The sequence below is a fragment of the Pleurodeles waltl genome, chromosome 11, assembly GCF_031143425.1.
Source record: "Pleurodeles waltl isolate 20211129_DDA chromosome 11, aPleWal1.hap1.20221129, whole genome shotgun sequence".
Taxonomy (NCBI): Eukaryota; Metazoa; Chordata; class Amphibia; order Caudata; family Salamandridae; genus Pleurodeles; species Pleurodeles waltl.
This window is the reverse complement of record NC_090450.1, coordinates 232158288-232184391: the sequence shown is the minus strand read 5'-3', so window position 1 is coordinate 232184391 and position 26104 is coordinate 232158288. Positions and strand designations below refer to the sequence as shown.

General features: G+C 43.9%; 1 protein-coding gene across 1 annotated transcript in view; it reads left to right on the top strand.

The window, feature by feature from the left end:
* The window catches only part of FARSB (phenylalanyl-tRNA synthetase subunit beta), a 326792-nt gene that overhangs the window by 193822 nt on the left and 106866 nt on the right, over window positions 1-26104 (top strand). The window contains exons 14-15 of the mRNA XM_069213466.1: window positions 3232-3324; window positions 22941-23058. Of these exons, the coding sequence (XP_069069567.1) occupies window positions 3232-3324; window positions 22941-23058 (211 nt within the window). The remainder of the gene's footprint in view (window positions 1-3231; window positions 3325-22940; window positions 23059-26104) is intronic.

The following is a 26104-nucleotide window of genomic DNA, read 5'->3' as shown; positions in this document are numbered from 1 at the left end:
GCACAGCTGTGTGGCAAAACAGATCCCCATATCCGTGCCGTGGGATTGTCTATACAAATCTGTAAAGAAGAAAAGCTAATGACCTTGTCCTGAAGAGATGATGGCATGCCATTATACCTAGATCATGTGAATACATGTGTACAAGCTGTTTTACATCCAAACTTATAAAAAGATAATTATCCTACAAGCATATCCCCTCTGTTATTCTGAGGAAATCTCCAATATCTTTTACATGCAATAGTAATGCTTCTACAAAAGGTCTTAAAAAGAAATCTACATAGCTGAAACCCTGAACCTTGTTGGATGGCCCACCAAGTGACCCTTCCTGTTGCCAAAGCTTAAAAAAAATGTTTCCGTGTAGGATGCTGCGAATCAGCTGGACTTCAGCGGGAGCCTTTGGTACCCACTCACTCCGCTAGAGTCCTGCAGGAGTATAGGGGCCCTCTTTGGCTTCCACGAGTCTCTCTGGATCAGAAACCTATTAAAAAAAACTGTGACTGTGAGTGTCTGTGGTAAGTTGGCCACATACAGGCGGTTGTGCCTGCCGCTAACCTACACTGCGCTATGCCAAAGACCATGTGCGTTGGCCCGTGGTTGCCTGAGTGGTGTTGAGTGCAGGACCAGGCCTGCAGCCAACTCCAACTTACGCCATACCAAAAGCTGTGTGCAAGGCATTCCAAGGCCTGCAGCCAACTCGCTTCACCCAGCCAAAGGCCGTACCCCACGGGAGTTGCCACATGGCATGGCCGCATGTTTTCAAAATACCTACCTATGTTGTAACTTTTCATGCATTGTAGTGACTCTTCATGCAACTGTAGAAAAATGTACCTGCGTGGTAATGACTTCCTGTTGTCATGCCTTTGTGGTAATGACCACATTGTGGACTCTAGTTGTAATGGCAGCTCACCCTAAAACTCACCAGACAAGCACCTGGTCCACAAGTCCACTGTGTGTGCTTTGGAAACTCCCATAACTGAGTGTTTTTTTTTTTTTGTTATAGGACATTTCTTGAAGGCTAAAGCATTGTCTTTCTACATGGAGAAGGAGGCCAAGTGCCTAAAGACATATGGGCAGAAAATACCCCCATCATCAATATCTGGCATGAGTTTGAATAGTATACCTCATTGCTTTCGAATTATTGTCAGGAAGTGTGCAAGTTGGTGCTTAGCCTGGGCAAAGAAGATGTGAAACAGAAACTGATATCATCAGAGGATCTCATCCACACAGCCAGTACCCTGAACTCCAGAAGGGCCATGTGGCAATGTGCCAGCAGTGCAGCTCAAATCCTCAAGGCTTACACAGGAGGCCCAGATACATTTGATCAACCACCCTTTCAATGGGATGAACCTATTAAAATGATTGGTGGATAACATCCTTCCACAGTACAAACTACTGATCACCATCAAAGCCATTCCATCTATACGTCCTCCTGTCTCCCAGTTGCCCTTTCTTTCAGTGATTGGGAAATCTCTCACATTGTTAACCAAGGTGGCTTCTCTGCAGTCTAAGCAAGTTACTCTCCTTGCGAAAACTCAAAATACTGACTTTGACTCAGTTGCTGGCAGCTTTCCAAAATTATTACTTTAGTGGACTATAAGCATGCCTCCTTCCATGTACCTGTTTGGTACAGCTTATATACTGTGGAAAACCAGTGCTACTGGTATAGGATACTGCTGTTCAATTTCAATGTTGCCTTTTATATCTTCCTCCTAGGTTCTTGAACTGGTGGCGGCATTTCTGTGAAGGAAGAGGTCCAGTGCTACCTCTACCTTAATGACTGCCTCTTCAGAGCAGCATAAAACAAGAATACAGAGCCCCTGCACTTGAGACCCAACTCTACCTTGGGTTCCGCTTGAATGATCCCAAATCAGTGTTGGTTTTTCTGAAAGCTTTCAGGTCATAGGAGCCTTCTGACTTACTGCCTAGCAAAAGTTTTTCCTCCTGCACAGACAGTGATAGAGATCTTGAGGCAGTTCATGATCAAAGAGACAGGACACTTGAAGGTCAATGAGATCATGGCAACTTGTTGGAGGCCTGTGGTCTCATGTGACATTAAACTGATTTGCATTTTGGTGGCCATAGATTTTGCTGGGGGTTGTAAAGATACAGGTACTTTGCACCACAAAGCCGTTCACTTTTACATTGAGAAACTGTGGTTCTCCAGACCTATCCTTCCTTTGTGCCAAAAGTACTTCACAGCTGAATTGGGAGATTCTAATTTCCATATCCCTTTGCCTCCTTGGTTGAGGAAATCCTACAAAGTGTGACTTGAAGCATGTTTTGCATTACTAACTGGACCAAACCAGCAGTCTGTTTTTATTAAACTTTTTATGACTTCTGAGTTCAAAAATGCTGGTCGAGTGACTGGTGAGGCCACCATTGTGAAACGGATATCATCACCTATTGCTGCATTCTGGAGCCCAAACTCTATCTGGCATTGTGGCACACTTCACTAGGACAAATTCTGCGACAGCAGTATTCTCTACCCATGTGCTTATCAGAGGTAAATGAAAGGCAGGTATTTACTGTTGCTACATACATTCTAACAGTGTTACGCCCCAGAGGCTCCCTCCACAAGGGCTGTAAAATTGTGCCTGGAAGTTCTGCCAAAATCTTAGCCTGTACCTCAGATGCTGAGTACTTTTTGTTTTCCATATTTTCTCATTCTCATAAAGACTAGGGTAGAGTTACTTTCAAGGTGACTCTTTTAGTCCTAGTTCATATGCTCTTTATAAATGTAACTTTATTCTCCTCGTTCTACCGCTATTGGTCTAAAAACACTTTTGTTTTGGCTTCTTATGTTTAAAGTTTATCTGATAAGGGTGTGTGCAAACACTTGGGGGCATGTCAAATGTATACCCTGTACTGACACGTAGCTATGTATTAAATAATTAGTCCTGCCACTGTGTGTCACAAAAACTACTGGTTGAAATGGAAAAATGACCCGTTGACTAAGTAGCGGAATAAAGGTAACTTTGTCCTTTTTATATAATGAAAAATTGAAAAATCAATTTAGAATGCATGGAGGATTTTTGCTGCATGTTGTTTAAAACACAGATCTATGCTGCGAAACAGCAGCTAGGCTGTTTTGTGACCATCACTAGTAATTTCTCTTAATTGTAGGTTTTTATATGTACAATTAGCTACTATTCATCAGCAATCATAAATGAAGAATTTGATTGTAATGAAAATAAAATATTTGTAATGCTCAGCAATCTCTTCCCCCTGCAGTGTTCTGAAGAAGATATTGCCAGTAAGCTGTGTGTTGATATATCAGTGACCAAAGCTGTACACATTGCTAATCCAAAAACTGCAGAGTTTCAGGTAAGAGAACTCTTTTTCTGCACACTGGGATAAAAGCCTATCTTGGAGAGTAATGATCCTATTTGTTGAAATAAGTTTATTTCTGCACTATACCATTCTCGGTTACAAAGAGATCGTAGTTTAATGAGTTCAATTATCTTGAGTTCGTACACCAAAATGCGAAGATATAACTTATAGTTCAATGGGGAGTTTTTAATGTCGTGAATATAGGTTTATGAACTAGATTTAAATTGGTGAAGTTTGACAAGGTATGGGAATCTCTTAAAATGTTAATTCAACAAAACTGTTATGCTTGGGCTGGGTGCTCACCTGACATTCTCAACTCCTCCTCACTCACTACAATTCATGTTTCCTGCCCCATAAGAAATACGTAATGGTTCATGCACTGTCTCTTCAAAATACAAATCTGGTTATGTCTCCTGCACCACATAATACCCCTCAAATTACAGTGGATTTTGTATCAATAGCTGCCAAAAATCTAGCTGGTGGTGCTCTTGTCCCTTGTAAGAAATACTTTGTATCTCCAGCTTCGCCTTTCACCTGCTAAAAACATACATAAAGTTTCCTGTACATCAATGCCAACACCACCCTCTGAGGAACCCTTGTCTACAGGCCCCCCGGCCCCTGGCCACAGTTCAGTGACTCCATCGCAGACTTAATCAGCACCCATGCCCTTACCTCTACTGACTACATCCTCCTCGGCGACCTCGCCTTCAAACAACTTGTCACGACGCCCACCCACTCCGCCGGCCACACACTTGACCCCGTCTTCTCCGTCAACAGCTATGTCACCTTTATCCATACCACCGAACTCCACTGGACTGACCACTGCTGCTTCCACTTCCTCTTCCAGAAACCCGCCCTACACCACCACCCACAACAGATCCCCCGCCTCAGTTGGAACAAGATCACTGAAGACCAGCTTATTTCCACCCTCGCCCGTGCCCCACCGCTCATCACCACCGACCCCAACACAGCTGCCCTCAACCTCAGACAATGGATAGACTGCGCCAACAACCTTGCCCCAATCGGGAAACCCTCCAACAAACACACCAGCACTAAGGCCATCTGGTTCACCGCCAACTTTCAGGCCTCCAAGCGGGAGTGCCAAAGAATTGAGAAGAAGTGGCGCCATGACAAACAGAGAGCAACCACACCGTCCTCAAGACAGCCATCCGCAAGCACCACCAACTAATCCGGACCACCAAGAGATCCTTCTACAAGGATCGCATCGATAACAACGCTCATGACGGCAAAGAGCTCTTCAGCATCGTCGAGGAACTCGCCAACCCCAGGTCCTGCTCCATCAACTCCCCCCATACGCAAGACCTCTGTGATTCCCTGTCCACCTTCTTCCTCTGCAAGATCACGGACATCCACGACAGCTTCAACACCTCAACCCCCCACGACCACCACAGCCACCACAAACCCCAACGCACCCAGACACATCGACCGCCTGCTCTTCTAGACCCCATCAATGACGAGGACACCATCAAAATCATGAGCACCATCCACTCCGGATCACCCTCTGACCCCTGCCCCCACCACTTCTTCAACAAAGCAAGCCCCATCATCGCCCCCCAACTCCGTATGATCATCAGCAGCTCCTTCGAGACTGCCACCTTCCCGGAGAGTTGGAAGCAAGCTGAAGTCAACGCCTTGCTAAAGAAACTCAAAGCAGACCCCGAAGATCTCGAGAACTACTGACCCATCTCCCTCCTCCCCTGTGAGGAGAAGATAGTCAACGGCCAACTGACCCATTTCCTGGAAGACATCAGTACACTGGACACCTCTTAATCCGGATTCCGGAGGAACCACAGCACTGAGACGGCCCTCTTCACTGCAACCGATGACATCAGGACCATGCTCGACAAAGGCAAAACTGCGGCTCTCATCCTGTTAGACCTCTCGGCTGCTTTCGACACCGTCTGTCACCACACCCTCCGCACACGCCTCCACGACACAGGGGTCCACCACAAAGCCCTGGACGGGATCACATCCCTCCTCTCCGGCAGAACCTAGAGAGTCCGCCTCCCTTCCTTACTCTCTGAAGCAACCAAGACCATTTGCGGTGTTCCCCAAGGATCCTCGCTCAGCCCAACCCTTTTTAACATGGCACCGCTCGCCAACATCGTCCGATCCCACAACCTCAACATCATCTCCTACGCCGAAGACACCCAGCTGATCCTCTCACTCACCAAGGACCCTGCCACCACCAAAACCATCCTCCACGACGGAATAAAGGCCGTCGCCAACTGGATGGAGAGGAGCCGCCTAAAATTGACCTCAGACAAGACAGAGATCCTCATCCTCTGCTCCAACCGCTCTGCATGGGACGACTCCTGGTGGCCAGCCGCCTTTGGAACCGCACCAACGCCCACCAACTACGCATGCAACTTAGGTTTCATCCCAGATTCGCCGCTCACCATGACCCAGCAAGTCAACGCCGTCTCATCTTCCTGCTTTAACACCCTTTGCATGCGCCTCAAGATCTTCAGATGGATCCCCACCGAAACGAGAAGGACGATGCCTCACGCCCTCGTCAGCAGCAGACTGGACTACGGCAACGCACTCTATGCAGGCACCACGACAATGTTCCAGAAAAAAACTGCAGCGTATACAGAACTCCTCCGCACGCCTCATCCTCGACATCCCACGCCGCAACCACATCTCAGCGCACCTGAGAGACCTACACTGGCTCCCCGTCAACAAGAGGATCACCTTTAAACTCCTCATCCACGCTCACAAAGCACTCCACAACGCTGGCCCTGCCTACCTCAACGAGCGACTCACCTTCCACACTCCCAACTGTCAACTCCACTCCACCAACCTCGCTCTCGCCGCCAAGACCTGGAACTCCATCCCCATCCACCTACGACAGACCCAGCACCTGCTCACCTTCAGGAAACGCCTCAAGACCTGGTTGTTCGAGCAGTAGCACTTTACTCCCCCCTCCTTTCAGCGTTTTGAGACCCTAGCGGGTGAGTTGTGAATTTTACGATTGATTGATTGAGCCAACCATCTCCTGCACGACTAAGAGTCTGCCTTCAGATCACGCAGCAGCAGAGAGACCTCAATCTTACTCGCTGTATACTATGTCCTCTTGACCACTGATGAAGAGGACCCCCTGTCTCCTGATATTGCTGTGCCTCTCAGCTGCCTTCAGCACCTTCAACCATCCCATCCTCAAATACACCCTGGAGTCTCAAATGGGATTCATGGGCTGTGTTGTCCAATGGTTCTCCTACTACCTTTCCGACTGACACAGTTGTGCCACATGGATACCTCCAGGTGACAGAAGATCCCTATCACCTGTGGAGTCCTGAGGCCTCCATACTATCTCCTGTCATCTTCAGCCTGTACAAGGAGCCACTTGGTGCTCTACTCACACAGAAGTTAAAACACAAGGGACAACCGAGAGGTACTAAGGGACCAGGGGCAAGTATTGTATAAAGCAACAAGGGTACCTTAGATAAAGAGACTATAGATTTAAATACCACATAGAATCACAATGAAGTCTGTGGAAAACACGCAATAAACCAGTATATTTATTCCAAACGAAAGTGAGAAATAGTGTAGTGGAAAAAAAAAAGTCTCTGAAACCATACATCATTATTCCTCAGGCATACCCCTTGTGAAAAAAGCACAGTTAAAGTCACAATTTTACAGTGCTCTTGCTCATATCAAAACATATATTATTGTACAGAATACAAGTAATAAATGTCGAGGATGTTTCAATCCCTTATTTGATTGTTGGGATCATCATTAGGACATAAAAATTATGCCTGAGATGCACATAAGTAGTCACTGACTATATAACCAAGACCTGTTAAAAGCAAGGGAAGATAAAAAGGAGAAAAGAAAAAAAGTTTGAGAGAATAAAGAAAAAAGAAATAGATTAGATATTGCTATATGTCAAAAATATCATATAAATGTGCTGCCACACCATGCATCAAATGCGGGAAAGATTTCTCATGCTGTACCAACACTTGGATCAGGATGATAATTGAAGCTAGCAAACCACTGAATGTGTCCTACAACAGAAAGGAATCAGGACCAATGTATATAGTCACCGGCATCACAAAAATTGTGAGCCCAGTCAATGCTTACACAAACCAATCACTTTTTGTTATGTGGGTACACCAATGTTAAGTTATGTGCTGTGAAGTAATTCCATGCTTAAGCAAACAAATCACTCAGTAAGTAGCACAGCAGAAGCGTTCTAATGGGACAACCTACCAGAGTAAACCTTTGTAGGGACATCTGTCAATTAAGAAGTCCTCAATAAATCGACCGGAGTTATGATCCTCAGTCAAGGCCCTCAATGGGCAATTAGCCGTAATTACTGGAACCGAAAAAAACTATTTACTACTAAATTATCAGTAATAGAACTAGTTGTGTAGCTTGCGAGTTACCAACTGACCTTAGAGCAAAACAAGTTACCGGATGTTCCTATCGGAACCAACAGAGTCTAGAAAATAGCAGGGCAAACCAATAACAACATGCGATAAAATTGGCATTTTATAGCCCGTGTTAACAGCTATATCACTCACCTAAACAGCTAAACGTGTACGCATGTGCCAGCATGCAATCAAATTATTGGCAAAGAAAGCCTGGAGCTAAAAGCAGTCATGTTGTATTCCCAGTGTTTGTAGGCCAGGGACTGCCTTCAATGAAGAATGGCGGCCATATTGAGGAGCATGTGATTAAAAAGTTAAGAAATCTTGGCCATCTTGGAATGGAAGTTTCCTCTATACCGGTTCAAACCCGTTACTAACTGTAATGGAATCGGAGTTAGATAGCCAAATAGTACCAACAATATTTCTCACCTAAAAAATATACAAGTGTACACATGTGCCAGCATGCAAGGGAAAAGAATGCCTGGTGTCTAACGCAGACACACATAGCATGTCCAGAGATTATAAACCAGGAAGTGCATTTAAGTTAGAGTGGTGGCTATTTTGAATACAATTGAATAAAATGTAGTAGAAAGTATGGCGGCCATCTTAGAAGACAGTATTTCTTTGTCAGGAAATACCATACATACAACTAAATATCGAATTAACAATTCCTTAGGTCCCCAGTATTAGAGTAGGATGACATAGCCCATACAGAGCATTTCAAAGCAAGAAATGCTAAAAATAAAAAGGAATGCCAACCGCATTAAATGGAAATAGCATAAGTGATCAGTAAGGAAAACAGTGAATAGTGTGTTTGACATCTTACAGATCTAAAACCGTTCCAGGCAGCTATAACCCAAAAACAAGTCCCAATAGTATATGTATACAGAGACCCATAATGAACAATTTAGAAGGTACCAACCATTAAGGTGGTACAGTATAGCAAGGTAAGTCACAACCAAAAGAGCTGATAAGTCCCACACTGTGTCTGGCAAGTTCATAAGCCTCAAATGAGTGCAGTCCAGTCCTCCTTTTTTCCATTCAAACCAGAATGTAGACTATTGTTGCGTAGTATCCATTTTAGTTTCTCCTTGTTGAGAAGCACACCCAAATAAGTGCCCCTCTCTGCCTTTCACTGCCCTCACGGCTGCCTACAGATGCCCTAGGGCTACGGCTCCGGCTCCCTGTTATTGGGCCTGTCGTTTCTTGGCAATCGCTTCCTGCCTACCTGTAGTTATCAAGCAGACCACAGCAGCTTCCAGCCGCCTTTAGTGGCCTTTTGCTGCCTCCTGCGCTCCCAGGTTTTCAGGGTTGCGCCCTCAGGGAGACCAGTAGGTGAGAAGCTTTTAAAGTTTATTATTATTTTTTTGGGGAGACTCACAATGGGCAGGTGGCAGCAAGGAATTTAGCTGTACACCACACCATGGCTGCACACTAAGTCATACCAGGTCACGCGGGGCCCTCGCCGGGAACAAAAAGAAGAGCAGTCAGGGCGTGTAGCAGACAAGAGGGGAGGAGGAAGATCCTCCTAGGACTGTGATGGTAGTGGTGAGTGGAGTGAGTGCCATCACCCAAAGTACTAACCAGAGTCAGAGGTGTTCACATGTACACATACCTGCGAGAAGCTGTGACTAGTATCTTATGGTGTGAGTGACTACGGGACCGGTGCACTGTCAAGTGGAAGAAAGTATAAATTGGATTTTTTAGATAACAAACTGTGCTTGTGCCCGCCGCCTTTGTGTATCCCCGTGCAATAATGCTAGTAGTTAAAGCCATTAAACCCTATTTGAGGTCTTTAGAAGTCTGTAGAAGTCCATTGAAGACTGCTAAGGCCGTGGAGGGGTTAAACTACACTGCGTGTGGAGGCGGCGGTAGTGGCATTAGAAGAGGGAAACAGAGGACAATTACCTAATAAATATTTATAGATCATCTATCCCAGGGGGAACCCCAGCATGCCACTGAGTAAAGTTTGGTGACGCGGAGCGTGTGGCACGAACAAGGGACAGAAGGGTGTTTCTAGAATAAAGGAGAGTCCGATTCCAGAGGGAACAGCTTTTAGCCAAGAAGTAGGGAGTATACTCCAAACATTGCAACAGGAGGACGCCCTGAGAAACAATGGAGAAAGATCTGCTGTAATGCCACAGGGTGCATCAATTAAAGAATTTGTGGGGAAATATTTTAAAAAGATACCTAGTGTGTCATAAGGGAAAAATACACTTGATTCTAATCAGAGTGAATTTGAACGGTGCATAATGAATGACCTTCAGGCCTCAGACTCGCTGCCGATTAATGATATATTCCTGGGGGAGCAGATGAGACTTTTGGGGGAGGCTCCCATTGAAACCTAGGTAATCTTCATCACCATGTCTCTCTCCCCAAGTAAGGGGTAGCGTTATTCAAGAGGAAGGAATTCTCTTTTGTTCTGCATTAGAGAAAAAGGAAGAGAAGGAGATTTTGAGGGGTATCAGAGGAGCAAGTAAAGTTAGTATATCTTTGCCGCCTTCTCCCTTGGGTAGGCAGTCTGCTCTTGCTTTGGATACCAGTGCTGTACCTGCTGAATCCTTACTTGATGTAATGTTCCTAATGCAGAAAATCTTACAGGCTATTCCAGAGGCACCTACGGCAAATAATGGCTTGGGTAAAGAACATAATCAATAACAAGGGATAACGGAGGAATTGAAACAAATTAACAGCTGTATGCCGGTACTGGTTCGACCTCCACCTGAAAAGAGGGATCATGAGACAGGTACCCCAGAAGAAAGCAGAGAAGGCGAGTTAAGAGATGCAATAAAGTTAACAGAGCTCCTGTCAGTATATGTTCCTAAACAGCCAATGCTGGTGATAAGAAGGAGTCGAGGATTGGGATTGAGAGGCTACAGACCCTATAACCCTTTTACAATTCCCTAAGAAGTGAGCAAAGGAATACCAGGAGACAAAGGCTCACGGAGAGAGGTGGGAAGGCAGCCTGGGATAAGAAACCAAGGATAATCCAAGGACAGGAAGCAGCTGTCCCAAGTAGGAATGTGTCACAAAAGGCACCTAGTGCATCATTTATAGAAGACATCCAGCTAGTAAAAGGGAAAAAGCTTCAGTAAAGGACTGTAGTGGAAGAAAGAAGGGAAAGTAGGAAAAAAAGGAAGAGTGACACTAGAAGGCAGATAACAAGGGGGAAGAGTGGAGAAGTAGATAATTTAGATTGCCAGGAGAAGGGTAGGCCCTTACCACCACCAAAGGGCCCTGGGAACAAGAGGAAGATGGATAGTGCTAACGGAAGCAAGAGTAAGTGGATATATTTGGAACCTTGGGGAAGGGAGATTGGGAGAAAACAGCGGAGAAAGCTTAAGCCCTTGAACCGCTCGCGCCTTCTAGAAGTTATGGCCTGGTGTCCAAGTTTATGCAAGATTGGGTCAGAGGACATAAAGCAAATAGGGTTTACCTTAAACTTGGAAGGGGCGGATGTGACAAAGGCTCTTTTTTACTCCGAATGTGTCAGACAATTGGTATTGCAAGCAGAGATGGAATTAGTGAAGGAAGACATATGATTGGTCCAAATAAATGAACCAGACCTAGAGGAAAGAAATAGTAGAGCCCTTAAGTGCCATGCTGCCCTGCTCCCAACCAAGTGCAGTACTACTTAGCAGGTTCTAAAAATCAAAGAACATGTGTGGATGGAAATAAGGGCAGATTAAGACTAACAATAGCCACTGATTATAAAGGTCCAAATCTGAGGAACCGTTTTGAGCCCCTTGTAAAATCCCTTGATAACAACAGTGGGGGGGAGTGAGGTGGACTAGGAATTAAGCTCTTCGCACAGACATATGATTGTTTTTTGGAACTGAGGAGGCTATAAAAAACACTTAAAACAAGATCTATTTCAAGGAAGGCTGGAAAATTGTGATGTGTTTCCAGGAAACTTGGCTGTGCGCAGAACTGGTAGATGGCTTTATGAGGCTTTTTAGGGGTGCAACTCGGCAAGGGTCAGGCCGTCCTTCGCGGGGTCTAATTACACTGACCTCATCTAGAATAGCGAACAGATTCACAGAGGTAAAAACTAAATGTTGCTGTATACTTGCGGGGCAAGTAGACCTTTATAATACTGGAGGGTCTACACAGCGCATGATAATTAATGTATATATACAACCAGGGATGACACATGATTATGATATTCAGCTGGGTTTATTTAAGGAAGCTCTGCAAGCGATATGTATAGGTAAACTGGAACACTTGATGTTAATGTTGGGAGATTTTTAACCATAAGCTTGACCCCATTAGTATTGATAAATCAAATAAGGAGCCGTTAACAGATGCACGGATACCACATAGCATTTTCCCAAATATAGAATGTACCACACAAGACTTGTCCCTAGGAAGAACCTTAGGATCTGCATTAATGGACGAATGAATACATATCCCCCAGTAAAGCAAACCTTTTGAATAGGCAATCAGGCATGTCCTATTGATTACACCTTCATAAACACTTGGCATTTTGGAGAAGTATTAGACTTCAGATTCGAGCACCTAGAGGGTAGCGATCATTGGCCCCTACGGCTAACAATAGGGTCAGTAAATAACGTGCAAAGAGAAAGAGAAAAAGAGCTGACACTACAGGTAGAGTACCCACGTAGGATAAAAACCCGAATCACAGAAAGCAGTCTAAAAGCGCTTAAGGAATAGATAGAAACTAAAGACATCAGAATGGAGGAAAACCCAAAGGATAGAATAGGGTAATTGAGTTACTAGTAAACTGTTTAAAAGTAAAGTTAAAAACAAGGCAGGAGAAAAAGACAAAGGGAGAAGTATGCAGGGCCAATAAAAATACCTGGTATAACCAGGAGTGTAGGAGCCAGAAGCGGAAGGTGCGGAAACTAGAAAGGGAACTTAAGAAGAGACGCACTGCTGAAGTAGAACAGAAGCTCCGCCTAGCAAAGCAAGGTTATAAAACAATCTTAAGGCAGAGGAAATGGGAATATGTAAACAGGAAGTGAGAGTTAATGATAGATGTGATAAGACCACAAAACATTAGGGGGTTTTGGCAGTTGGTGAGGGAGGGAAAAGCCACAGGAACCATGCAGTGCTTGGTTGGAGAAGATGACTGGAATAAGCACCTGAGTTAGGTATATATAGGAGAGGATGCAGAGGGAGTATGTGAAGTTAATATGAAGATACGTAGGAGTGGAAGATCAGCTTTTACCCTGCAAAAGATAAAAGAAACAATTGCAGCGCTCAAACTAACCAAAGCTGTGGGCCCTGACAACCTTCCAGCAACCATAATAAAAAATATTGATTGGTGAGCCAAACTCTGTCACTTTCCATAAAATTCTTGATTACGGTTGTTTCCCTGAGAATTGGAAGGGTGCCATAATTAGACCGATCTATAAAAAGGATGACCCAACTCATCCAAAAAATGATTGCCTAACTATTTTTTTGGGATGTAGGCGAAAAAAGTTTTTACAAAGTTATTGCTGGGTCAACTTAAATCTTGGGCAGAGATGAATGATTTGATATTGGTAAGAGCAAGGCAGATTCAAAGAAGGTCACTCGACAAAAGACCACTGCTTCAGTCTTTGGTCACTAGCGAAAAAGTCAATTGAAATGCTAGGATGTCTATTTTACTGCTTTGCATGCCACGTTTGATATAATCGGGCTAAGATGGTGTGCACAACGCACTTTGTAAAATAGCAGGCAAATGAATTTTGAATATGGGGTTAGTAAAATAATATCGATCCACATTAGGAGGGTATTGTAAATATGAAAAGTTAAGAATTAAGAACATTATGCGGGTATGCACCATGTAACAGTTTAATTCGATGAATCATTGTATAGTTCATTCATTTTTTTATGCTTTTAAGGTTTTAAGCCAAATAAAAAATGTATACAACAACAACAAAAAAGCCAGAAGGAGACCTATCTAACAATAGAAGTGCTTATTCTAAGTCTTGTGTTTTCTTGTGACTTGATGCTTAGCTCTTTGGTAGCCTCTGCTGTAGTGCATTATCTCCCTTGACCAGAAGGTCTCCTTCAGCATTGGGCAACACTACTACCTCTCCATCGATGACACATTTCACCACAGAAAACTCCATTCTCAAAGATCACTTAAGCGCATGAGTTAATCCTTGCGTCTTGATCCCTTCCTCCAACTCCTCTTTTACCCCCCCAAATTCCCCGCTAATTTAGTTTCTGCTTTTACTGTGAATGCCAGTTAAGCCTTGCCTCAAACTGACAGTACAAACTTATCTATTGCCAAGGGACAGTTAAAAAACATTGAAATTCAAAACAGGCTGTCTGCTCCCAGCATCCTAGTTTCACTTATCCGATAGAGGCATCTAGTCGCAGATTCCTCATCCTCAAATTTCCCCCAGGTGTCAGTCTGGATCCGAAGATTTTTCTCGGAGTACCCCTGTGAGCTGTCAGGTGGTGTTGTCAGCTCCGCGCCACTGGTCGGGCGTCATGCGCACAGGACATGACGTTACGGGTCCTATATAGGTGCCACCCTGGCGCGCAGGTATCAGTTCTTTTCATTCTGTGCCAGTCAACCAGCGCTGATCCGAAAAAGAGCTACCCCTCAGTCTCTTTTTGACCGGTCTTTTTCAAAATGTTGTCAAAGATTTCTGAGTGTCTACACTCCTGGAGCATCAAGGAAGTCTTTACGTAAGACCGGGTTCAAGCCCTGCAGGTCCTGTCATTGGCGATGTGACGGACCCGCAGATTGTGTGGTTGTGTGGTTGTGGTGTCTGGGATGCGACAATGACCCGAAGTTGTGCTACGAGTGCTGGGCTATGAATTGGAAAGCTTTGATGGAGCGGTCCCTAAAGCTTCTTGCGGCCCGGCGCTGAACTCTGGGTCCCTCCCGATTGAGAGGAAGGTCCTGAGAATGGTCGCACAGCCCCTCTTCATCTTTGTCCTACTCCAAGTCCTTGGGACGGTTGGATAAGTTGAGGCACAAGATGAAGTTGAAGAAGAACAAGTGTTTTTCGACTTCATCATGTCCGTCGGCCGATGAGGTGACAGAAAGGGCCTCTGTCCTTGGAGCCTGGGTCTGGGTCAGCTCCGTGCCTCCCTAGAATTCCAGGAGCCCGAGCGGCCCCTTCCCAAATCAGAGTTTTTGGGCACAGCATCAGGGGAATCTCTCAGACATGATCCAGATCTCAAAGGGAACTGCCCAGGATCTACAGTGGTGGCTAACGGACGTTGATTGGCTTAGAGGCAGATACCTCTCATTTCCCAAACCATATCGGACAGTAGTGACATATACATCACTCCTTGAATGGGGCAGTCGCCTGGGAGATATGGAGATCAGAGGCATCTGCTCTCTGGCGGAGTCCAGACTCCACATCTGCCTTTTGGAGTTCCAGGCAGTCAGACTGGCATTGAAAGCATTTCTTCTCTCTCTCAAAGGCAAAGAAGTGCAGGTGTTTACGGACAACACCACTGCTATGTGTTACTGCAACAAGCAGATGGGATGGGTTAGTGGTTCCTCTGTCAAGAGGCCTCTGTATATGGCTGAAACACCAGGGCATTTCCCTGGTGGTTCAAAACCTGGAGGGCTCTCTGAATGCCAGAGCGGACGAACTCAGCCGACAATGCCTGATCGATCGCAAATGGCGTCTTGATCCAGAGGTGATATAAGGTCTCTTGCAGCAGTGGGGGAGAGCCTTGGTTAGATCTGTTCACCGCCACAGAGAACACTGTGTGTCAGCAGTTTTGCGCTTTAGAGTTTCCAAGGCGGCACTCGCTTGTGACGCTTTTCGTCTTGATTGTAGCTCAGGCCTCCTGTACGCCTTTCTGCCCAGAGTTCTCAAGTAGATCAAGAACGTCCGGCCCCAAGTAATCCTTGTGGCTCCGGGCTGGGCACGATGACTCTGGTATCCCAAACTGTGAAGTATGGTCATCGGTCCTTCAATCAGGCTGCCCCTTCAGGAGGATCTTCTGTTGCAGCAGCAGGGGAGGGTTCTTCACCCAAACTTGTCCAGTCTCTGCCTTCTTGCATGGAGATTGAGCGGCGGCCGTTGACACCTTCTGCCCAAAGTCCGTAACATTATTCTGGCAGCCAGGCGTCCCTCTGCCAAAATGGCATACGCCTCTCATTGGCATAAAGTTGTGGCATACTGCACAGACAAGCCTGTTGACCCTCTTTCTGAGGTCCTCTTGTTTATACTTTATTTTGCCAAGCAGGGCTCTGCTTTGGGCACCCTCAAAGGTTATTTGTCTGTTATCTCTGCATTTCTGAGATTACCAGACCAACCTTCTTTAAGTCTCCTGTTGGTAGTTTTTTTTTAAGGGTCTTACCCACATGGTCCCCATTTATCATGCCCCAATGGGATTTGAATTTGGTTCTGACATTTCTACTGTGGGCTCCATTTGAGCCTCTCCACAATTGTCCTCTCAGACATCTGACATTAAAAAACAGCCTTCCTTGTGGCAGTTACCATTGCCTTCAGGGTGAGTGAGCTGTAGGCATTGTCGCCTAAACCGCCCTAATTTTCCATCTATCCTGACAAAGTGGTGCTTTGCACTTGCGCCTCTTTTCTGCCAAAAGTGTCTATGCTAATTCATGTAGGCCAATCCGTCACCTTGCCTACTTTTTATGCACCCCCACATCCTTCTAAGGACGAGGAGAGACTCCACCGCCTGGACCCAAAAGGAGCATCGGGCAGTACAGAAGAGAACCATCTTAGAAGGTTCTATCTCCGCTTTAAAATGTGCTATGCATTGGCTAAAGAGCAACCCCCTGAGGATTTGCGTGTTCATTCTACCAGAGCAACAGCTGCAACTTCTGCATTAGCAGGGAGAGTTCGTAGCTTCGCAGACCCACCTCTGGGAATAGTATTGCTTAGTTATCTGTTCCAAGGTAAGGAATCTGCTACTAGATTTCGCTATCGGATGAACATTTTACTTACCTTCGGTTACGCCTTATCTGGTCGAGACAATCTCTAGTTGCAGATTCCTTACCGATTCACCCATCCTCCCCGCAAGGTGAACTGATTTCTAGGACAGGGACTCCCCTTTTAGGGCCCTATTTTTGACGCATGAGTGGTCCGTGTTCTTCTAGGCTCCACGCTTCTGGCGTGGAATGTTGTGAAAAGAAACTGACTTTAGCGCACATGGGTGCCGCCTATAAAGGACCTGTGACGTCCTGTCTGGCGCGCATGATGCCGATGAAGGACGTGGAGCTGACCTACGCCACCTTATGGCACGCAGGGGTACTGCTAGAGAAAAATCTTGAGATCCAGGCTGACGACTGGGGGAAATTCTAAGGTAAGGAATCTGTAGCTAGATATGGTCTCTACCAGATAAGACGTTACCAAAGATAAGTAACTTGTTCATTAACACTTGGGCATCCCTCTCCAACAGCATGATAGGCCACGAATCTCTTTATCTGAAGAGTGCTGTTGCCAAAAATTGAAGAAGCTTCTGTTTGGAATATGGTAAATGACAGTCCTCTTGCTGGTTTGTTGATCACTGCTTTGTATGGTTGCTTATGGTTTTGCAGTTAAGGGGTACCCGTAAGCAGGTAATCAATGTTCAGTTATCTCAAGGCCAACAGAACTCTGCCTAGCAGAATTGCGTCAGATTTTATGAGTGACACAGCAGCAGTAATTAAGCATACAAATGATTGTTTCACAAAATGTGTATAATGGCAACTCTGACAACTCTAGGCGCTTTTTTGAAACACAGCTCTGAAGACAAAAATATCAGAGAACAGCAGTGATGGTTACAGGAGGCTCTATTATACCTATTTTGTTGATGATGTCTTGTCATCCCACCTTCCCAAGTTAACAATGATTGCTACTGTAGTTCTAATGCATACGTTTGTATGGGTAATCTAATGCTGGTGACAGGAAGGTTATTTGCCCATAGTTTTCTAGCATTGTTGCATTTCCAGGATTCACCTGGTGAAGAAGATATTTATATAATAGTGTACCTTCTTCGCTATAACAGTTTAACATGGATTCAATGCTAAAGTTTGCTTGGAGTCCTCTAGGGTCTACTAAATGACAAACAGAAATAAGACTGGTAGTTCAGCATTGTTGTAAAGGTAGCTTTATGTGACACCCAAACACTGTCCCAGATGAAGAAATCTAAACTTCAAATTTGTTTGAGCAATTAACTAATATCAAACTATGCTGGGCCTTTCATGTGTCAGAATGTTGAAGTTATCCAATCGGTATCGCAGGTGTTTTGTGATTCTGGTCCAGCATAAGTAAATCAACACTACTAGGTAGGTGGAAACATTTTAGTGATTCATGTTTTGATCAGCAGAAGATTGATTGTGCGTAGAAAGAGCAAAATAAACTGCACAACGCAAATATCCAAGTAATAGTACCTGCAGATTTAACAGTTTAGCAATGTGACACTTGTTGAAGTCTTAATGGTGATTTCCTTTACCTACCTGGAAGGCATTTTGAGCCTTCTATCAACCTTGATGGTGTCTTGTGTACTTCCAGCTCCTGAGAAAAGTAGAAGAACCCCCCTCTTTACTTGCTCCATACGTCAGTACAGCCTCCTGTCTCTTGAATGTTGGAGCAGAAAGAGGTTTTTTTTTCTTTTTACTTCATCGCCACTACATTCAGACCTGATTATACTGGGTGGGCCAGGGCTGCCCAAACTTGACCTTCGGCCCTCCTAGTTGGCAGATGTGGCCGTAGAGAGGCCACCTGTGAAATACGTCCTCCATTTGGAGGGCCAAACTTTGTGATGTTCTTTTCACTTAGTTTACATTAATTATCAGTCACTGGTAGGGTTGCCACTTCCAAAGGAAGAATACGTGCCATTTGTTGTAGTTTTAAGAGTGTGAGAAAGCCTGGACATGATACTGAATAGGACGACGAATAAAATGAAATGTATTTATTTGGAACACTATTTTTCTGTCTCTACTCACTTTATTTATTAGTCAGGAATCTTTGTAGCTCTAGAACACATTTAAAAGTGTTCTCTATTTGTATTTGCTGTTTTGAAGTAGGCACAAATAAGGGCTGAAAATGCCTGCTTTAAATGGTTTTGCTTATTTTTGTACCGGCAGGAACATTAAAATACCTGTAGTGGTGGTAAAAAAAAAAAACTACCAGGTGGCAACCCTAGTCAGGAACCTCTAGAACACATTTTAAAGTGCATTCTTTTTATAAATACCTTTTAAAGTTCGTACTGAACAAAGGGAAAATGCCGGATTTAGGTGATTTTCTCTATTTTTATACTGACTGAGGCAATAAAATATTCATGTCAGAAGAAAATGTCTGGCAGTCTGGCAACCCTAGCTCGTTTCAGAGGCGTGCTGCATTTGGGCTCTGTTTATTAGGGCAGTGGGGACATGGTGTTACCTGCTAAAGGTTCAGTGGCGTCAGGGCCTGTGAGCATCCATCTGAAGCCCAATCATGTCTGTATCTATTTGGCGGCCCTGAGACTGTTTATCAAGACTTTGCGACAATTCAAACCACACAAAGTGACGCACACTCGTGCAGTGTTGATAAAGTCTTTTTTGCATTAGAAAATAGCCTCAAAGTAGCGCAAATGAATCCTTTGTGCTGCTTTGCATCATGTGAGATATGGGTGCTATAAGGGCGTTCACAGTGTACAACCTAGGGTTTTTGACGCAAAGTCCTGTCGCCTAAAAATGTCAGACAGGGCTTTGCACCAAAAATAACACCTTTCTTAGGTAGATGTTAAGTTGGATAAGTGCTTTAATTTGTACTATACAGCATACATCCAATGTGTGAAAAGTCTTAAAGATTGTCTAGGAACAGTATCTCGTGATTTGTACTGAGAGGTTAAGTACAAAACCTATACTAGACATCATGCACATACTTTTGCACCATGGTGCAAAGGAATATATGCATAGTGCTAAGCAGCCTGTGTCTGCAAGTATGCTGGAGAAGTGTGCATCAGTGCCATATCTTAGTGGCTATGGCTCTACAATGCTGTCTTTTCCTAATTCAGTGCAGCATAGCAACTTTAGTTACAACGCTGTATGGTGCTTTTTTTTATTTTTTATTTTTAGTAAATGTGACCCTAAGTGTCAGCAAGTATGTGTCAGTGAATGAGAATGTGACTGAGAAAAAGTGTGACTGAAAAAAGTGAGTTTGTGGATGAGAATGGCTGAGTAGGAGTGTGAATAGGAATGCGTGAGAGAGTGGCAGTGAGCGAGCACAACTATGAGTGAGAATGAATGACTGCAAGTTAGTGAGAATTAATGAGTGTGATTGTGAGTGAGTGAATATTAGTGAGTGTGAATGAGAATGTGGTGTTATGCTTGTGAGTGTGCCCTTGACAGAGGCACACTGAAGGTAATTATTGACTTAAGGCGGCACCTATGGCCGAATTCTGGTACTGGCATACTGGAGGCAATTCTTTGTATTACAAGCATCGGTGAGAAAATGCTAGCAAATGCGGACACGTAAGAGCAACTTTAGAAAAATTCTGGCATACTGAAGAAAATTCTTTGCATAGGGGCCACTCGTGTCAAAATGCTGGTGCATTGAAGGTAAATTTTGGCATAAAGGAGGCCAACAATTATATATAGAAGGGGGCAGTTGTGACAAAATGCTGGCCCTGTCATACTGGGGATATTTTTTGATGCTAGGATCACACACGGTTTATAGCGGCACTCATGGCAAAATTCAGGCAGTGGCATATTGTGTGTAATTTTTTAACTTGAGGTTCACATATGGCAAATGTGGAGCACCCATGACAATATGCTGTATCTGGCACAGTTAAGGTACTTTTTGTCGTATGGAAGCACCTCTAGCATCAGATTAAATTGGCCTGGCACATGATAGACTTGGATATTTATTGGGTGGAGAGCCTGTGGCTTTTTAGCAAATGTATGTGAAAGCCTTGCTTTAAAATGCACTATTGGTCCCAGGGGAGATCCCCTGAATCCTCCTTAGAAGATGTCAGGCTCACTCACTCCACTCTCTACAATTCAGGCAAGTATTATGGGTCACCACTTTCAAAAATCACTAGCCTCAACTCCAAGAACAGCAAGCAAACAGGGTCTTCATGAGCACTGTTTACTTTTTGCAGCTTCTGCTGTGACTGGGACATTACTCGTTAGATTTTGCTAAATTAATAAATTCAGCAGTGCAATGTGCGCTCTTCTGATTAAATACAAATGATCTAAAGAACAAACTTTTTTAGACAATTTGTTGTGATGTTTCTTTATTGTGAATACATGAAAAATGATGTGTCTGGATAAAACCTTCATCTCTGTGCTTCACATGAGTGATAGAACCTTGCAAGTGATCTTAAGTCAAAATGTACTAAGAGTGAAGAATGATGTACGCCAATAATGTAGTTAATATTCATTAAAGGGTCAACTTTACATCACTTAATACATGTGGAATTAACTATTATTGTTTTATTTAAGCCTTTTTTACTCTCTCTATGGTTTATTAATACATTTCCCATTGCAGTATACAGTAAGGAAACTAGTAAATAATGACACTTTGTGGTGTAAAACATGTAGGCCCCAAGTGATGTTGTGTGTTTTGTGGAACTCTGTCCTCCTCATATGGACACATCATATTTCAAACGATTAATGATCTCCTTGCACATCACGTCAGCACCATAATAAATGTGGTATCTAAAACAGACATTTCTCTGTTATGTTATTCTAGTAATCATGCTTTTATTATGGCTTTAATTGTAATTACAGTGATGCTAATTATTGTGCTTTCATAAGGGTTGAAGTCATATGGCATTACTTCGTACGAAGACTGAGGGCCAAAGGTCATGTGATGCCACTTTCTCTGATGCCATTATGGACAAGGATGTGTAATGTCCCTTCCACTTCCCCTGGCATTTTGGTCAATCGACGTCCAAGTGTAAATCTAGGGCTTGTAGGCTACTTCTAGAATTTACATAAATTGGGCCCTCATTTGCTCACCTGAACGCACCTTTGGCCCATCCAGATAAAAATTCCTCGATCCAGGCCCGACTGCATTTCAGCTCACTTGACTGATGGCTCCCTACTGGCACTTGACCATGCTACAGGGACTGCTTATGTGAGGAACCTTCAGCTGTCCACTTCCTTGATCAGGATGTTTGTTGTCCTACAACGACTCCAGTGCTCCTCTTCTCTTTCGTCCTAAACCTCTGCAATGGAGATGTTGTGACAACAGGAGACTGCACTTCAACTCCTGCATACCTGGAAACTAATTGTATTGGTATCATCTTTTAATCACCACTCATTTTCTAGGAGCCACATTGTAAATCCTGCTAATAAGATGCTCTTAACTTTCTATTACTTGAAATTCCCAATATAGATTGTTTTAAATATTTCTCTTTGAATGTGAAAGTTGTTTAGTTAAGTGCATATGCAGAGAACACAAACCAGCTTTGTACTCCTTTTAACTAAATAAAATGTACAATGCTGTCAAATATAGTCATTTCTGATCACTTAGATGATTGAGGAATATTAAGATTTACAGAATGCAAAGGCCCTTATTATCATTTAAACGGAATTCTTAAGCATGTGGAATTAACATTACGGGCTGGTACTGCTGCATAGAATTCTGTCCACTACGAGTTAGACCCCTCGTAATGTGGAATAAGTGTGTGTGTGTACATGGGATTGCTAAGTAGAAATCCTCACAATTTTCACTATTATGATGGATTTAATGCTTCCTTTTACCACGTGCTCTCATCAGATGCTGAATGGGAGCAGTGGCTTCCACACAGTGCTGGGGTGGATGGAGGGGAGCTTGGAAGGTAAGGGGCGAAAAGACAAGAATAGTTTTGTTATGTGAAGCGTTATACGGTTGTCCCCTGCTAAAGGAGAATCTTGGCAAGGACGTAGGACCGAGGCTCGGCTAGTGTTGCAGCCAAAGTTTCTTTCAATTGTTGTTTGACTGAATTTATGGCCCTTAAAATAGAGTATGGTGATCCCAGACCTGGGGAAACCGGGTGCGGAACACTGGGCCACTTCTGATCAAGCAGAGCAGTATTCCTCCCCACTGACTTGTGAACACGCCCTCAGACTTCAGTTTTATAGTTCCGGGTCTAATTTAATAGATGTTTTACTGTTTTATGTGTTTTAGATTGGTTTCCGAAAGCCACTGTTTGTGGTTATTTAAATTAAATTCCCTATGTATACAGAGGACCCAGTAAATGCTGTCAACACGTGTAGTTGGGTGAGGATGGTTGTCGGAATTTTTGTAGTTTGGAACAAAAAGAAATTGCAGTGCTTTTGTTATATAGTGACTGTTTATTTCTGTTGCTCAGGTGGCGCGCACCAGTCTCCTTCCTGGTCTTCTGAAAACTATTGCTGCTAACAGGAAAATGCCCCTACCGATGAAGCTCTTTGAGATCTCGGACATTGTGGTGAAAGACTCGAGCAAAGGTAAGCTGGTCAGTCACGTGCTTGAGCACAATGTATTGCAAATTGTGTAGACACTATTTTTTTTCATCCACTCTTTCCAAGAGTAACTTTACCTTCCTCTCTGTAGATGACTGAGGCTTGGTTATCTAAGGACCACTTACTAAGTGTATCAGAATTTGTATACACGTGCAGCCTTTTAGTCTTTCTTCAGCCTTTTGCTTTGGTCCTGTATGTTCCATACACTCTATTTATTTGCATCTATTCTCTCATTTTTACCCAACTGTTGCAGTGCTGGAATTGGATAGCAAGGCACTGTAATGCTGATCTGAATCAATTACCTAAAACGCTGACCAGGCATGAAAAGCCAGCTCCAAGACCCCTCCCATCCTAGTGGATGTTTCTCAGCATGTTACTCTGAAACCCTCATTGCTATTCTGAAAAGGAGAAGGAGGAACATTATTGGCTCGAGCAGGGGTGACTAGCTGCTTCCTGATCCATGTACTATGAAATGAATCCGGAGGTAGAATAGTGATATCCTTAAGCAATAAATTGTATATGTTCTCCAAAGCGGCATTTAGATATAAAAAGTCAAATAAAAATGCTCATTTTATGTGAACATACTTCATTTCAACCAACATAATTGTAAATCCCTCTTCTACTGACTCTATTTGTTGTCTACATCCAGCTTGAATATAACTTGCTATCTCAATTGTGTCCCGCTGCTCTTGAAGCCTGCTACAGAAAATTTCCAAGATTGGTGTATCATTGTTTGGGTTCATTTTAGCACCCCTTTTATAAATGGGATTTAGAAATGCTTGTAGCCAAGAAAGTAGCATATATACAATTATGTAGGTGTCATTAAACTGGTATTGTAATTGGACTAACTGTATCTTGACAGAAGAAATCCACAGGTATAAATTCTAGGCACAGATCCGTCTCTTCCTATCCTTCACTAAGTGTAGAAGGGATTTTCTAGACAACGGTTGCTCGCTATAATGATAAATAAATTAAAACTGCTGCTGCCCCTCTTTCTTTGTTAAATACATCTCCAGTATATCATGCTATCCCTGTAGGTTGTGCAGTATCTGTTGAGACAATTCTGTACCTTCTTTAATCTCAGTTTTTTTTATTTAGTACAGCCCATCTAGCTTGACGAGTGCATTGTCTTTCTTGCTTACAAGCCACTTGTAGTCGGCTCTTAAAAACACAGGTGGCTCTTGCTGCTTCCTGATGACCTCTGTTTAATCTTGGTCAGCTGACGTCTCTTGGCCTCTCTACATTCAGAGTAATACCAGACTGTGCGCTACTGGTTGCCTGTACTTGTAGTAGAGATAGTGAAGTAGTGGTCTATTCTCAAGTAGGAAAATAAATTAAATATCTAGTTTTATGCTCTTTGGATCTTCCCTCATCAGCTTCAAAATCTTTTAATTCTTATTTACTTACTATGGTCGAATAATTGCTACCTGCAAACTTTTTAGAACACTTGATACTTCTTCTATTGTTAAAAACTCCTTTTCTGATGGATTGTGGTATCCACAGATTACTAACATTTTGAATTCCCTGAGGCATCAGACTCGGTCCATACGCATTTATAGCAGTCGCTCTCATGTGTCATTTGGTGGTGCCACCAGGTTCAGCTGTGACCTCTCTGCCTTTGGAAGTGACATCCCGCAGCTATGGTGAATTTGCTTCATGTTTTTTGGTGAACTTTAACACAGACAAATAGACAGACTCCTTTTTCATTGCTTTAATGACAGACAAAACATACTTTCTCTAACGGTGTGCTAGGAATGTCTCTACTGAAGACTACAGGCTTCCAACTATGCGACACCTGCTGAGGCAGAGATCAGTTATGGACCTACATAGCGCCTGTTTTTGTAACTCACCTTCAAGCATGATTCAAAGTCATGCAACAAATGCTCCTTGATGCGCCTTTAAGTCCATCTTGGATCATGAAGCAAAGTTGTTGGGGAGCACAAGAAATGGTGCTCTACAAATAGCAAGCCCTTTATCCTCTCCAAATTCCACTCACTGTCAAGGTCCCCTTCCTTAGTAAATCTTGGATGAAGTACAGGAACACATCTCAAGACAAATACAAACATTTGAGGCTGGAGCTCCCCCTTCCTCCCCAGTGCTCCTATTCCAGGGAGAGATTGCATAGGGTGACACTATAAAGGCCCTACTCTGAGCATATCATCAGATTTAAATCTCTTTCCACAGATGGAGCCGATGCGCCTCATATTCCAACACCATGTTTGCTTTTTATAGTAGATAGACATTTTTGTGGATGGTTTTGGGTTCCCATGAAGCACCTTCAAACCCCATGGATCTTCCCAGACAGACTTCCACCAATGGGTCCCTTCCCTGGTGCTGACTGACCTATTAGGCTTCCACCTGGCCCCTCCCCGGCACCAGGTTGCCTTTGCTGGAGGCCTCACCGGTTCTGAGTGCGTCAGTGGAGCCATAGCTCTGTTTGCCCTGGATCCAGATCTGACCCCAAAGTCAATGTCTAATCAATGCCTTCTAGGCCAGTATCTCATTGTGAGTCATGTTTGAGGACTGTCCAGCAGTGCCTGTGCCTCACACCAATCACCCCAATGCCTTTAGGTCTTATTCAGCTCAGTCTCTGAACTTGTGCCATACTTGCAGAATGTTTCACGTATTGGGGAGATGAGGGTGAAGAAGAAAAATTGCTGCGGGTGCAGCTCATGTTAGTTCTTGATGACTAAAAATGAAGCTGGGCTCAGGCCGATTTTTGACTGTTTTTTGGACACCTTTCTTTGGAGTGACAAAATTCAAGATGAGGTCTCTCCCTCTGGTCCTCTCGTCCTTAGAACCTGGGGATAGGATGATTTCCTTGGACCTGCAGCATGCTTATGTCCATGTACAGATCCTGCATTCCCATACGTGGTGCCTCTACTTTGTGCTAGAGATGGACCAGTTTTAGTTCACGGCCCTGTCCTTCAGCCTCACCTTAGCATCCAGCGTTTACGAAGGTGATGATCGCAGCTCATCCTCGCAGATCAGGAGTATACTTACTCCTGTACCTCAACGACTGGTTGTTGAA